General features: G+C 38.7%; 1 protein-coding gene across 1 annotated transcript; it reads left to right on the top strand.

The window, feature by feature from the left end:
- Positions 1–3595: 3595 nt before the first annotated feature.
- On the top strand, positions 3596–14038 carry CEP57L1 (centrosomal protein 57 like 1; the record flags this gene model as incomplete). Its single annotated transcript, XM_079532988.1, has 10 exons — positions 3596–3737; positions 5443–5622; positions 6230–6351; positions 6778–6918; positions 7238–7315; positions 9020–9118; positions 9837–9914; positions 9995–10239; positions 11581–11725; positions 13814–14038. The coding sequence occupies 10 exons, from the start codon at positions 3596–3598 to the stop codon at positions 14036–14038; spliced, it is 1455 nt and encodes a 484-aa protein (XP_079389114.1).
- Positions 14039–16083: the final 2045 nt, after the last annotated feature.

The following is a 16083-nucleotide window of genomic DNA, read 5'->3' as shown; positions in this document are numbered from 1 at the left end:
CTGGTCTTTCTGTAACATTTGGGATTTACTCAGTAAATCCCTTCTGTTCACATACTTGGGCAAGATAGCAGAAACTAAAATTCCAATTATTTATACAGCAGCCTAATCCAGTACTCTGGGATTCAATGCAGGCCATATTCAGCAAAAATAAATATAGATAGTGTAATGATAAATCACATTAGTGCTTGGATGACCGTGAGAAAATAGTCATCTGTTTGTAACAAAGTCCAACTTGTTTGCCCTCTTCTGGGGTATGAAAGTTGAAGGGAATAAGGGCACGATCACCCTCCAGCAACCTTTATGCAAGCTCACTGCTGCCTGCAAGCTGACAGCTGACATCCAAACATATTTTGGGTACGTAATTGCTTTCTCATAAGCTTCTTGTTCTAGTGGGCTGAAAATGTTCATTCTGTTTGCTGTCTCACTGGTGTAAATGATTTGGTCCTTTTCTTGATCTATGTCCTCATCTGGGGCCTGAAGCATTGTAGATATTGCACCTGAGTAGAATGAGTATTATAATCTAGATTTACCTCCTAAAATATTGAAGGGCTTGTCTACACTAGAGCACCTCTTCTGAAGCAGTTGTGTTGCAGAGCCTCCAGACGCTATAGCAACCATTCCTTCAAACTATTGTATCCTCTGCATCTGAGAAGCTGTGGTAATCCATAACTATGTCCACAGCAGGGGTTCTGCAAACATCACTGTCTCAGTTGTGCAGTGTTACCTTCCTTCACAGCCATTGCCAAGTCCCTGCTCTTAGAAGTGGCCTGGGGAGCTCTCGCAGCCAGTGCTGCCCTAACGTGCACGTTACTCTCTGCTGTGCTGGTGAAATGGTGGATGTGCATGCTGAAGCCCATACAGGATTGGCTAGGTCGCTATCACTTGGCTGCTGAGCTGGCCTCGTCCCTTTCACTTTCCTCCTTCTTCACCTGCCAAACGAAAAGGTATTGTTCTCTTCCCTTTTTCCCAAATAGGTCCCCCCACCTTTGTGTTACTGGGCTCGATAGAATTTCTCAAATTTTCTGGTGCTTTATTCCCTCCTTCTCTTATTTGTTTTGTTTTGGATCACTGCCCTTCCTACAACCGCCTGCATACCCATCTCCTTGGAAACAGCAGAAGTTGTTTATGGGAAGGCAATAAGGAAACTAATTGATTTGTAGCAGCTGCAGACTTGCAAGAAAGCATGGTTCCTTCCAGGGGAGGATGGCGACTCATGAAGAAGCAAGCTTTCAGTTGTGCTGACTGCTGAAGGGTCAGATGGTGAAGACAAAAGTGGTCTTCTTATGCTCTGTTTCCAGAGCATTCCACTGTTAGCAGCAACAGCAGGCAGTTTGTTGTGTGTGTGCACACGCACATTTTTATGGACCATTTTTGTTACTCTTTTTCATCACCAATGTGTAGGAATTGAGAAGCAATGGAAGGGTAAGTGTTGCTTATTTTGTACTCTGTGCCATTATAGGTACTTTGTGAAAAATCATGCTGGTACCCCACACCATGCCAAGCCAGTTTTACCTGTGGCCACCAGGTGGGACCTCTTGCGTATGAGGGCAGCATGCCCCCATGAGTCAGCCACCAAGCCCCAAGAGCCAGCTGCATGGTCTCGCTGCGGGCAGCCAGCACAAGACAGTTGTGAGCCACCCAGGGAACTTTCTGGAAAAGGCCAGTGGTACATGGGTCACTGGTAGGGTGGATAAGGGGGGGGCTGTGCTGGTGCTGGGTGGACCACCCTGAAATGCAGGATCTGCCTCAGGGGTGCTAACATGCAAAAGAAGCAGAGTCTGGGAGGCATGAAGACAAGCAAGCCCTGGCAAAGAGATGCTGATATTAATGCATCTGTGATGACAGCCTGGGGGAGAAGGAAAGTGTTTCCATGTACCTCTTGCACGTCTTGAAGAGGTGGTGTGGATGGATGTGATTTTTTTTTTTCCATTTTGTATGTATTCTGAAGCAGTATTGAAAGAGCTGTTAGTGGAAAACTGTTCCTTCACTGAAAACTTTCTTCCCTATCCAGTAGGAATGAATTTGCCTAGGGTGTGCTTTGTCATATCTTATGGTCATATCTGTCATATGGTTTTTGTTAGGATTTCTTCTGTTACTAGATACCTTCTTTTTGTCACTTTTGGGAAATCAGCACCTATGAATATCTGTGCACGAGGAGCAAGCTCTCTCTTTGGAGCTCTCACAAAGAAGCACGTCCTGGGGGGGCCGATAGCACCACTGCTGCTCTGTCAGAAGAATTTGCTATGTTTTAAACTTGAGCAGTACCACAGTTGTATCACTGAACCTTCACATAAGCTGCTTTTCCAGCAACTGAAGCTGTACACAACCTTCATTTTTTAAAAATTTTAGATTTATCAAATGAGGTGCTTGGTTTGGTGCCTAATTTGGTAGGTAGCCATGATGTGCTTAAAAGGTGCTGTAACTTCCTTCTCTTGGCATTGTGTTTACACTTCCAACTACTTGCAAGACCTGGTAAGAGCTTTCAGAAGTGAATGACTCCTTCTACTTGAAATGTGTGAATTGGTAGGACCTTTAATAAAGGGCAACAAAGTTTGTACTTCAGTGAAAGCATTTGTGCAACATTGGAATTGGTCTCTGCTGTTCCTAAGTAGAATTAGTAGATGAGTAGAAGAGCAAAGAGTACAAAAGAAAAGCCAATTTTTAAAGTACCAGTAAGCCCAAACATATTAAAGATATCTTTAAAACTAGTTTCTTTTCCACCATTTCTCCTAACATGACCTATAGCCTTTCTTTGTATGACCTATAGCCCATGCTTGGTTGTCATAGCATTCCCAATGTAAACAACAAAATGAGGCTTGAATGACTTGTCATAGAATATAGATGGATTGATCTCAAAGGGTCTGCTTTCCTAGAGCTTATACTATACCAAGGCACTTTGTGCAAGTTTCCTTGGTCATGTCTTGAGTATCAAGGAAAGCCACTGTTCGACTAAGCATGAAGAGGCTTCAAATGTGCTTCTGATAAAACAAAGAATGTGAAAGGGTAGAGAGGAAAGGGAATTAATACATAAGTTTAATAATGGTGAGAATGCTCATAGTAATCATGAGAAGGTTACATGTTAACTATCCTTTTGTTATTTCAACACTATGTCAAAAGCCATGTCTTTATTACATAATAAAGCCGTATGTTAAACAAAAACAACGAACTCTGACACTATTACAATGTACCGGAACAATAAGGAGCCTGTACAAACAGACTGTAAAACTTGCAATGCTTGCTCTGCAGAGCCCACTGAGAGGCATATGCTAACTTCTGTAAAATAGATGCTACAAAAATGTTTTAATCTTTGGCTTTTAGAAGGTCACTATTAAGTGTAGAAAACACAGAGGAAAAATCTTAGAAAATTTTGGCTGTTTGAGGACAGTTGTGTTTAGTGTTACTGAAGACATTGTTTTGGAATTGCATTAACATACACAATACCTCTGGGTATTTGTGGCTTTTTAAATTATTATTTTATACAAGTGATCTGGCTTAATATAAATACAGCCAGGGACTGCTCAGTGAGGTGCCTTGAAAACTGTTACATAGTTCATTAAAAAGCTAAAGTCACTATAAAGCTCTCTTTTTGCAGGCTATGGATTCTGAATCAAAGGACAGCTTAATAGGAAGCTTTCTTCAGCCTCCAGCTAAAATGATTCCTGCACCCTTTGTTTGTGGAGAACCAAAGAAGTTGGCAGTTGCTGGTGACGGTGGGCCTTCTATCTGCTATAACCAAGGTAAGCCAAAAAGTGGTCTTTTAAATTGTTTCTTGTGAAATCTCGTGAGCAAAGTCTCCATTTTGTTTTACCCAGTTCAATGACTTGCTGCAATTATCAGTCAGTAAGACAGGATGTATATGTGTCCAGAGGGAGTAGTCTCCCTGAAGTCGTACATCTGGAATGGAAACTGCTGCAAGCCTTCTGACATCCTTATAAACTTTGGCTTTGAAAATTGTTTAACTTAAAGATCGTCAGACTTCCTCTAAAAGCAAAGGAGAAGACTTCAAACTCAACAGAAGCTGTTCATGCTTTAAATCCAGCAAAAAAAAAAAAAAAAAAAAAAAAAAAGACACGACAGTACACTGACTTGAAATTGGCTTTGTGCTGTGTTATTCAACTCTTTCTAGCTTTAAATCACTTCTAAGCTTTTTTGTGTCATGTGATGTATTGGGAGAACTTGCGAATAAAACAGTAAGATAACTTACTCAGGTAAGTTATCAGCATATTTGTCTATGTGAAACATGAATCCACTATGATTATCTTGTGTCCTAATCAGTGATTACTCTCTGGAGCTCACGGGACAAATGCTTGGTTGTCCAGATTACTAAGCAAATCACAAGTTTACCATACTTGGATTTTATTTAATATAAAACTTTGCAATACTGTATGGACATAATCAGTGTGTATGTCATCATTGTTCTTTATTTTGTGGCTTCTCCATATGAAGAATAGTTTATTACAGAATTTACATAACGTCATATAGAGTTTGGACTATTTGGATCAAGACTTCAGCTCAATATTGTGTAGCTAAATGTTTAAATGAAGAAATGTTTGGTATCCTAACAGAAAGATGTAAGAAGTGGCCCCTTCTGCTCTCTGGGACCTGTTATTTATTTACTTATCTTAATTAGGCTAAGTAAAGCTGCTTGGAGTTTTTATGGAGCTATTTTTATGGAGCTATCCAATATTTGCTAGGTATTCCTCTATCAAGAGAGTTGGTATAATGAAAATATCAAGGCTTATGAAATGTCCAACAAGAAGCTGAACTTGTTTGGGAATGTGTCTTAAACTTATAGCTTCTTGGAGAGCTAGTAAGCAGCTGTAAGTTATTTTCAGAATTTTAACTCTGGAATTGATTTGAGGCTAAAAGCAAAATCTCTGATTATTATTGTTATTTTCTTTTTAATGTTAAATGCAAGAAATGAGACAGACAAATCATTCACTTTTGAAACAATAATGTTTTTAAAATGCATCTTCTGTTAAAATGTCCTGTTGTATCTGATTTTTTCCCCCCTGCCTGGAATCTTTTTTTTTTTTCTTTTTGTAGTCTGTCCACACCAGTTGCATTGCTCCAAAAGCTTGGATACCTAACTTAAATACCTGTGTTCCCTGCTCCTCTGTAGACAGATACTAACAGGTCTGAGTTCCAGGTTTTGCTGTACTTGATTTGGCATGATTTCTTCATGCTTGCCAACATTTTGACTGAAAATAGCTTAATAGCTTTGCTATTCTGTTCTTTATTCTCCACCTATGCAGTAAACACATTTACTTTCTCCTACGTACATTCTGAGTGCGTAATTGTATGGTTGGAGAATGTCATTGCTTTTAGATCTGATCCTAGAAGGAAAAGCTAGGTAGTAGTTTTCCATTTGAAGCGTTTTATAAAAATAGTAGGAGGAACTGTGTTACAAGAGCTGAGTGTAACTGATGCTTTATTTTCTAGCTGTGGTGGCAGCCCTGAGAACTCTACAAGAAAAGATCCACTATCTAGAGCTGGAGAGGTCACATGCTGAGGAGAATCTGTGCAGCCTTTCTGTAGCAGCTGCTCAGTGTAAGAAGGCCTTAGACCATGAGTCCTTCAAAAATGACACAGCACATCACAAACTGATGCAACAGAGGAAAGGTATTTCTCTGAGTGATAAGGTGTAGCCACACCAACTCAAAGACTGCATAATCCAGGGAGTGTTTGTTTTGACAAACAGCTAATTAATTTAATGCAACCTCCTTTTTTTTTTTTTTTTTTCTTCAGAAGTGTGGAAGGCAGAAGTCTGATAATTGTGGATAAAGTTTAGATCCTTTTTTTTTTTTTTTTTTTTTTTACACATCTTAACCAGATATTGTATAACTCATAAGACTATTTTAAAGGTAAACAGATTTCAGGTGGTGTGTTTAACTGCTACAATAAGTTAGCATCTGCTTACTTGTATAACACTGCTAACTTGAGAAAAGTAAGTAGAAGGGAATAAACTAGATTCTGCTGATATAAATCATCGTAACAGCAGAGCTCACACCTTTGGAATTCATATTAGAGTCTGTCTCTGGAAAAGCATCTTGATTCTCTTGTCATATACAATATACATTTAACCACATGACTTGTTCAGACTAACAAAACTATTCTTGTCTCTTTTGAAGATAGAAGATAGAAGATAGAGAATTCCTCAGAGAGATGACAAACTAGTTAAACAAATAACTCCCATTGCTGTACTGAGCATCTTTGCTTCTCTTTGTAGATGTAAGTGTGCAGTTAAATGCAGCACAATCCCGCTGCTCCCTGCTGGAGAAACAGCTGGATTACATGAGGAAAATGGTTGAGAGTGCAGTACTGGAAAATAAAGTGATTTTAGAACAACAGGTGAAGCTCTTTAACATACTAACAAAGTGTTAAAGTAGTTAAAAATATAAAAATGTATTCCTCATTTTTCCTCAGCTCTGTGTAGTGTGACAGATAGCAAACGGAAGCAATTTTCTGTCCAGCTGGTTGTTGACAACCATTCAATGCATTGTAAGAAAAGACTCCCTAGATGTCACTCTAAATGAGTAAAACCCTGCTAATATTTGCACATTTGATAGACAAAAAGACTGCTGGAAATATAAGTCTTCTTTGTCTGCCTGGTATTTTTCATCACTTTGCAATTTTAAAAATACGAAATTTAAATTATTTAAACACCTTTACTGTAGTGTATGGGGGTTTCTTTATTTTGTTTTTTTGGTTTTTTTTTTTTTTTTTTTTTGTATGTTTTTTTTTTTTCAGTCTGAAATAATTTTAGTCAGTTGCCAGCTTTACTCTGGCTTATGTTTTCTGACCCATCCTCAGAAAGAGAAAAATCAGAACCAGATGGAACTGCATGCAAAACTTGAGAAACTTGAAGTGCTAGAAAAAGAGTGTCTTAAACTTACTGCTACTCAGAGAGTTGTAGAGGTAAGTAAACATGGAATTAGTCTGAAAGTCATTCATTTGATATGAGTTAAGTGGTATACTGTTAATAGTGCAAACTTCTGCAAAAGTTTTCTCTGCTAAAGCTGAGATCATCAAATACACCTGCATGAATGCTTGGCTTCCTTGGCTTCTTTTACATAAATTGTTTTGGTTTTTGGTTTTTTTTTTTCTTCCCATTCTGGGCCTTAAAAATTCCATCAGTTCCTTTTTTATCCCAGATTACAATTACAAACGACTATCGGTTTCTGAATTCAATGTGACAAACTGAAGTGTAACTAAGCTTTCTTGCTTTCAAATTCAGGACAAAATCAAACATTTAAAAGAAAAGCTTTGTAAAGAAGAGCGTCAGTACAAGCTAATACAAGACAAAGCTGCTCAGGTAGACTGAAACAGTTTTGTTTGATCTCATTTTTTGTTACTGAAGGAAGCTATTCTCTCTGTCCAAGATACCTTTTTAATAACATTTAAATTCTATATGTTTAAATCCTAGAGTACTGACTCCTGGAAAACTCCTGGAGTACTAACTAGACTAGTCATAAATTACATGAGGGAAAATTTGATGTGTTGTGTTTCTTGATCAGGAAAGATTCTGCTTGGTTTTGTGTTAATGAGAATTCATCAGCCTTAAGGCTGCAGTTGGGGATCTAGATAGAGTATTAATTTCTAGAGAAACTGCAACTGAATCAGATAATCTCATTTTAAGGTAACTAAAAATAGTCATGTAAGTACCCTCACACCTCAAGTAAGGTGGTCGTTCTCTTTGTATTCCTTTTTGTTAAGATTTGCTGAAATTTAATGTAATGAATGTAATGTTGGAAGACTCTTTAAAGGTGATACATTGCTTATTAATAGAGAGTTTGTATAATTAGTTGTTCTGTGAAATCACAGTCAGTTTGTTGGGCCATCACCCATTTCAGAGAGGAATATTTCTCAAAGTGAGCAAAATCAAAGAAACAAAGGAGCAAATTAGATTCAAGTATTCTTCATCAAGAGGTAGCAATCATTTTGAAAGAGTTGTTTGTGGTGACATTCCCCAGAGTGGGGGGTGCAGAGCTGATGAAGAATCTTGGAACAGTGCATCCATAAGTGAAGCTGAAAGCTTAAATTAATAAATAATTGGAGGTAATTTTATATCTCTTTTAAGGTCAGTTTGCTTTCATCAGTCCAGGAAACTTGCAGTAGGTGGCCCAGATATTTGATTACCTCCACAATACAGCAGAATGGCACAGTTGAAAACCTGCAATACTGGAGGGGTTTCTTTCTTAAACTGCTGCTTCTGCTGAAGAGCAGAAAGCCAGCTACGAAGACTTTATGTTCTGAGTAACATTAAGAATAACTCCCAGAACAAATAATCTGACCTTAGCAGTAGTATAAACATTTGCTCAAGAAGGGAGGTTAGCACAATGAATTGGGTCTTTACTATTTGTCCCACCTTGATTCACTGTAGATTGGTTTAGGTCTGTTGGATCTGAGTTTGGAAACACAGGGTGTGGCACAGCTGATTCAGCTTCCTTTTGATGACAGAAAAATTAGAGTAATCTCAGTGCAGTGATGAACTTCCAGCATTGTTTAGCCGGAAGTGCTGCGCATGCCAAAACAAATTTATTGTCCTTTTGGTTTGGGAATGGCTATTATCCTGTTTATCATGGGCCTTTATATCAACTTTGAACTTCAGAGTAACGTGTGGATTGTCCAGTAGGCTTGACGTCTATGATACACAGATGGATTCAGCTCTTTTTGTCTCCAGGCTGTAAGATCCCAGTGTTCACATTCTTTAGATTTTATGATCAGATCCTTAGCAAGCAGCAGGATTGTTTTATTTCAGTTACTGGGTATTATAGTGGAAAAGCACACCTACTGCAGCTGGATGTGAAAATGGAAACTTGTTAGACAGTTATGTCTGATGCCATACCATCCCAGTAACCTGTTCAGTTTTTAAGCATAGGTTATGCTTTCCAAGCAGAATAGTTAATAGTGCCCTTTAATGGCTCTCATTCATGTGTGAAAGAATTAATTAGACTGTGTGATTTCAGACTTCTAATGTTGTATTAAAAAATTGCTTTCTTTTTGTTTATGCACACAGCTTCAGACAGAATTTGAGATAAACAGAATTTTGATGCCTTTGGATTCATCTGAAAGTGAACTTAAAAAGAGAAGCAAGAAAAAAAAAAGCCCTAAGAAGGTAACATGAAGTTTTTCATTATCACAGTTTCGCTGATAGCATCTGACTCACACAGAGATTGGAATTTGTGAAAAATGGTAATGTAAGAGCCACTTGATTTGTCTGCTGCACTTTGTTCAGTTTCCAAAGTGAATAACAGTGCCCAATACCTCCATTTTTTCTTTTTAATTTTTTTTGCTTTTGGTAACTAAAACTGGGACAGAGCTGGCAGCACCTCATTGGAAAATGTTCCTGTACTGCCATGACAACAACCTTTGTTACAGTTTTCCTCCCCTATGTCCTGCCTTATCTGCTTTTTAGTTTATCTGGCAAAATTAGCTTCCAAAGTAATTTGAAAGTAGGCCATCCTAAGATGGCACGTTTTAGAGGGATTGTTGAAATCAAGAGAATTTTGCAACAAATGTTACAGGTCAGCCAAAATTTTGCAACTCTAGTTTTGCTTAAGTAAGCAAAGCTCAATTTTTTAAAATGTCTGTCTAATTGCCAATGTATCTACTAAGTGAATCTGGAAGATAATTTATCTCAGCTGTTATTGTTTGAAAATCCTATTCCTTCTATGTACAGTAGGGAAATGTTTTTAAAAAAACATGAGGGAAGCTGAGCTGATGCGTTTCACAGCTTCTTTATTTGAATTTTTGTTATTCTACAAAACAAAAAAAGATCGAACTGTTGGTTCAGCACACTGAAATTTCTTCTTTCTTTTTCTGTTTTATGGCAGAAAAATCCTATGATGAAGGAAATTCATCTCCCACAATTTCATGTACAGGCAGGTGTGCTACCTTTTGTGGTTGGGAAGGTGAGTGAAACCAAAAATTCTCGCTAAATTGGCATCTACCATTTCAGTTTCTTTGCTGTAATTGTTAGTCATGTTTGTAGACAACTTACTTGTTCTTCTTTAAGTCTGTCAGCTCCAGCCATTCTCTTAGTGCAAATGTGCAAAGTGTGTTGCATATTATGAAGCATCGCAGTCCACGTATCTCATCACAAAGACAAATCCGAAATAGATCTGGAATTTCAGGACAAACAACTCTTTCAAAATCTGTATCCTCATCATCTGCTGTCACCAGAAGACTTTCTGACTTTCTGTTGGGAATACAAGATGAGCTGAGCCAAATGAGCTTGTGAGTAGTCATCCTCTGTATTATGAGTAGAAACGACTTCAGCAATAGCCCTGTGAATCTGTGGGTGTACTATACTCAAACCTACCAAATATAGGACTACATGTGAGAATTTCGTGAGCAAGCCTAGCTGGTAGGATTTTTCTCATTCAAAAACTTCTTTTTGTCCTGATGTTTGACTGATCTTGTAAGTGAGCAAAATACTCTTTAGTTGAGTTTGTTTTCCTGCGCTTATCTGCTACTGAAGTAAGAAACACAGCAAATAAAAGAATCTTCCAGGCCTGGAATTTTTAGAAATTTGAAATATACTACGAGATCAATAAAATATACCAAGAATGTTCTCATGTACAATACTTTAAGAAGGTTGAAACATACTTTCCTGCCAGAAAATGAGCGGAGTGTGGGAAAAGCCAATGCTCTAAATGGGACTGTATGTATCTTTCTTGCCATACAAATAAATGTGAAAGAAAAGTTGTGTTTTTAGGTATCTTTATTTTAACACAAGTTTGTAGAATTGTGAGCTAAAGTTATGCAGCTGGTCGTATAGACGTCAACATGATGAGCTGAGGTTTGAACAGGGAAGGACGTGTTGATTAAACCAGTTTGGATGTTGACACTGGTTTGAAACATTTGATGTGGCAACATTTAAACTGGCAACCAATCTCTTCTTCAAAAAATAATGGTTGGTTTAATCATAGCAGTTCAAGGACAGGAATATTTTTCTTTGCAGCAACAACCAGTTGTCCCTGTTAAAGTGTCAAGAACCAACAGTTAGTCAGAAGTTAGAAAAAAAGCTTTGAGCTGTGGAAAAAGATTACCTAATAGAGCCTATGCTTTCAGTTTGTTCAAATGTCCATGTATCAAGCGAGTCTAAAGCATTCATTTTAATTAACCTGATTAATGTAATTAAACAACACAATTTGCTGCTGATCTTTTTGAGGAGAATATTTCAGTTTGAATAGTCTGGAAGGAAAACTAACTTGAATTACTAATTTAAAAAACACTTTTCTGTATTACAGTAAGCTTTCAAAGTCTGCACTAAGTTGGGCAAGAACTTCATAGCTGCTGTTGTCCTCTGTTTACTTTCCAAACTCTCATCAGCTACAAATCTGAAATGAGAATCAGAGCCCCCGGGGGGGATGGGGGGGGGGAAAAAAAGAACACCCTCTTTTCTAGAGTGAATATATTCCAGATGAAAGTGTATTGTGTAAGGGAGTAAATAATGCTAAATTGCTGTACTCTAGACAAAACAGCTGGCAATTCATGCAATACATTGAAACTATTGGAGGAAATCCTAGAGGCTATATCATGAATACTTAACTGTGCCATTTTTGTTTTTAACAGTGAACATCAAGTACTTCTGAAGGAGATCCAGGAGACTCAGGACTCCAAAATTCGTGAAGATCTAGAACAGAGGCTGAATTCCCTTGTAAAACAAATGAACAGTAAAGGAGAACTAATATCCAAGTTGAAAAAACATGAGAAAAGCGTAAGAAAAAAATGTAAACTGTCCAGCTAGCAACACTCTTGTTAAATGGCTCTACCTTTTGTTGTCAGTAACTAGAATGCCACTGGAATGCTTAAGCTAGGTTGTTTCAGTATGGGTGATTAACATTAGGTTGCTAACTCAGTGTTCTTGTAGCTGCAATTCCTCCTTTAAATCATAAAATGGTGCTTAGAATTGGCAGGTAGATATGTAGACCAGTGAGAAAACTTCCTGTCCTGTTCTTCAGTATAGAGCAGAGTTGCTCAGTCTGTCACTTTCACTCCCTGTATTAAGATGGGCTGTTGAGATTTCATTCCTTGGTGCCCTTTCTATCTGGAGAATGAGAAAATAGAAGCTATATTTCCTGTACAGACAGGCTTGACTGTCTTGTATTTTACTGAAAGATTGAAGTTTGTTATTAACCAAATAGTTTACTGACTGCAACTTCTCTCAAAAATCATAGCCAGACAAGCCTTTTAGGTTTTTTTTTAAATCCTTAATCTATACACATTCTGTCAGTATTTTCTGTAGGTATAAAAAACAACCACGTGTCCATAGAAAATCACACTTCTGTAGATGAGCTGCTCAGCCTGCTTGTAGCAATTTGCTTTGGAACAAAATAAAAAATGCAACCTATAATTCTGTCAGATATTTTTCTGTTCTTTCATCTTATTTTGTAGGATAAATAGGCTCCCGTAAGAGCTTTACTTATGCAGGAAACAAAACAGAACTCAGTGTGAGACCTTGTGGAAGGGGAAAGTGATATTTAATTTAAATGCAACCAACTTCATTTATATTCATTCTTTGATAGATTTTACTCAGTTAAACTTTTAATTATCCCATATACTTAGAAAAGCACTTATATCAAAGTCTCGTTGGGGTTGCATTTGAGAAAAGTGGACTGCTGAGTCATTGCTGACTCTCTTGGCAATGTCTACTGATGTATGGGTTAATATCTAACATTCTTGAGAAGCCAGCAGTTGGTGTTACTCTTTGCCTTAGAATCTTGGTAACACGATCGTCAGAAAATGGACAACAGCACCTTTACTTTTTCATTTTGCATATCTTTATGGCTACAATCTGCCTTCTTTTGGGAATGATGGGAAGAAGAATGGCACATTTGTTGTGGTGCAACCCTGTTGTCCTTCTTGAGTGTTTGAGAGTGTAGATCTTTTGCTGGCAAGTTGTCTGTGCTGTGGCACAGCCTTATCAGAGCACATGCCTTACAGTCATTATGTAAATAGCATATTCTTCATGCTTGTCTGTTTGATTACCGTTCATCATACCTTGGTTATTAATACAGGCCACTCCTGTAACATCTGGTTTCTGTTGTTTTTTCGGCCTTTTTTTGTTGTTGTTGTTGTTGTTTTCATGGACAGACCTATTTATTTGAATTTCACACAGATCAATCTTAATATTTCTGGTACATATTTCTGCATTTAGAGCCTGTCATGTTAAAAATACTGTAGTCATCTCTCTGTTTCCCACTTAATAATATACTTCAGAATGCAATTAAAATTAATTTTTTCAGAAATGGATAAATAACCCATATTGGTGTATGGAATGTTTCCAGCTTAATTTTATCTTAAGGAGAGATATTTTCATGCCAAATGCAAGTCAAGGCTTTATATTTGACATCTAAAAAATATTCTATAGCAATCAACCATACTTATTTAGTTTCTTGACTTTGTTGTGAGGCTTCGAAGTAAGCTGTCAGATATGGTGATTCATAATAAGCTGTACAGGTTTTATAGCTTCTTTGCTGTTGTTACATTGGTACAATCTGAAATGGGAGAAGACCATTGTAAATATAAATTGGTTACAGATGGTGTTCAGGCTCTTTTAAGCAAGCATTTTTACTTCACGGAGTAACAGGGTTCAGCAGTCTTTCGAGTGTGGATGAGGTCAGTTTTCTATAATGTTTTCTGTAATACTTTTAGTTTCACTAAGACAACTATATGCAAGATTAGTAGGTTTTAATGATTTTTGAAAGTCCTTTGGATGTCTTCAGTTTGGAATTTGGTAGAAATTTGGTAAGCAGTAAGCAGTAGCAAAGTGAGTAATGTTCTAATTAGTAATCTTTCTTTGTAGGTGCAGAAATTAAAGCGAAAGACTCAGAAATTGAAGAAAGAGGCAGCTCATGTCAAACCAAAATGTGATAACCAAAGGGAGGCAAAGGAGATTGCAGGCACTGTAAGGGAAAGTATGTCCAAATCTCATGCTGGGCAGAAAAGCAGAAGCTCCCTTCTGCTGCTAAAAAATGTACAGAAGCTTCAGTCAGCACTGAAAAAAGACGACATTGTATGGGAACAATAATTCTAAAAATAAAGTTTTTGAAGTTGTCTGACAGCTAGTAAATATTGAATTTCACAGAGTGGCTTTTAAAAATAAAATAAATATAGCATTTCTCATTCTAAACTGTCTAATAACTGGTAGGTCAGTTTGTTCACCTCTATTAACTTTCATGTAGCATAGCTATAATTCCAGTACACTGAATTGTAATGAAATGTTTCAACAGATTAATTAAATGCTTATTAATTAACTTGTCAAATAAGCCCATACCCTTCTAGGCTTAAAATAATATGCAATCTTTGGTGTCCTGCTCTTCGCCATCTCCATCAGGAAGATTCTTTGAAGATTCTGACATAAAACATCCTTGTCTCTAAATTGGAAAGACGTGGATTTGACAGATGGATCACCCAGCTAATAAAGAATTGGCTGAACGATCATACTCAAAGAATCGTAATCAACAGTTTTATGTCCAGATGTAGACCAGTGGCATTCCTCAAGGATCAGTAATGGGACAGGTGCTTTTTAACATCATTATTGGTGATGTGGTCAGTGGGATTGGGTGCACCCACAGAAAGTTTGCTGACAGTTCCAGGCTGTGTGGTGCAGACAACGTGCTGGAGGAAAGGGATGCCATCCATAGGGACTTTGACAGACTTGAAAGGAAGAGGACTTGGGAGCATTCCTTCACAAGAAGCTCAACATGACCTGATAATGTACTCTTGCAGCACTGAAAGCCGATCTTAACCATAGCAGCATCAAAAGAAACACGGCCAAGAAGTCAAGGGAGGTAATTGTCTCCCCCTGCTCTGTTGCTCTGTTGTGAGGTCCTACCTAGACTACTGTGTTCAGCTCTGGGGTCCCCAACATAATAACAAGGATGTGGAGCTGTTGAAGCACACCCAGAGCAGTGCCACAAGAGTGATCAGGGGGCTGGAGCAGCTCTCCTATGAAGACAGGGCTGTGAGAATTGAGGTTTTTCCAGCCTGGAGAAGAGAAGGCTCTAGAGAGATCTCAATGCAACCTTTCTGAACCAGAAGAGAGTCTACCGAAAGAAAGTTGGAGAGGGACAAAGACTCTTTATCGAGGAATATAGCAATAGGACAATGGGTAAGGGCTTTCACCTAAAAGAAGTTAGAGTTAAATTAGATATAAGGAGGAAATTATTTACACAAAGGGTGATGAGGCACTGGAACAGGCTACCCAGAGAAGGGCCGTAAGGAGGATCCGGGGAACTATAGGCCTGTTAGCCTGACCTCGGTACCAGGAAAATTAATGGAACAAATCATCTTGGATGAGATCACACAGCATGTGTGTGGTGTCCAGGGGATCAGCCCAGCCAGCACGGGTTCGTGAAAGGCAGGTCGTGCTTGACCAACCTCATCTCCTTCTATGACTGGGTGACCGGTCTGGTAGATGAGGGAAGGGCTGTTGATGTATTCTACTTAGACTTCAGCAAAGCCTTTGACACAGTCCCTCACAGGCTTCTTCTGGGGAAACTGGCTGCCCATGGTATGAACAGGTATACACTTCTTTGGGTAAGAAACTGGCTAGAGGGCCATGCCCAGCAGGTAGTTGTGAATGGAGTTAAGTCCAGCTGGCGACCTCTTTCAAGTGGTGTCCCCCAGGGGTCAGTACTTGGGCCCATCTTGTTTAATATCTTTACTGATGACCTAGATGAGGAGATTGATTGCACCTTCAGTAAGTTTGCAGATGACACCAAGCTGGGAGATGGTGTTGATCTGCCTGAGGGTAGGGAGGCCCTTCAGAGGGATTTAGACAGGCTGGACTGCTGGGCTGAGGTGAATGGGATGAGGTTTAACAAGGCCAAGTGCCGGGTCCTGCACTTTGGGCACAACAACCCCATGCAGCGCTACAGGCTTGCGGATGAGTGGCTGGATGAGTGTGAAGAAGAGAGGGACCTGGGGGTGTTGGTTGATGCTCGGCTGAACATGAGCCGACAGTGTGCCCAGGTGGCCAAGAGGGCCAACGGCATCCTGGCCTGCATTAGAAATAGTGCAGCCAGCAGGAGCAGGGAGGTGATCATCCCCCTGTACTCAGCACTGGTGAGG

Source organism: Tetrao urogallus (genome assembly GCF_951394365.1).
Source record: "Tetrao urogallus genome assembly, chromosome: 2".
Lineage (NCBI taxonomy): Eukaryota > Metazoa > Chordata > Aves > Galliformes > Phasianidae > Tetrao > Tetrao urogallus.
Note: the sequence above shows the minus strand (reverse complement) of the source record. Positions and strands in the feature narration are given on the sequence as shown.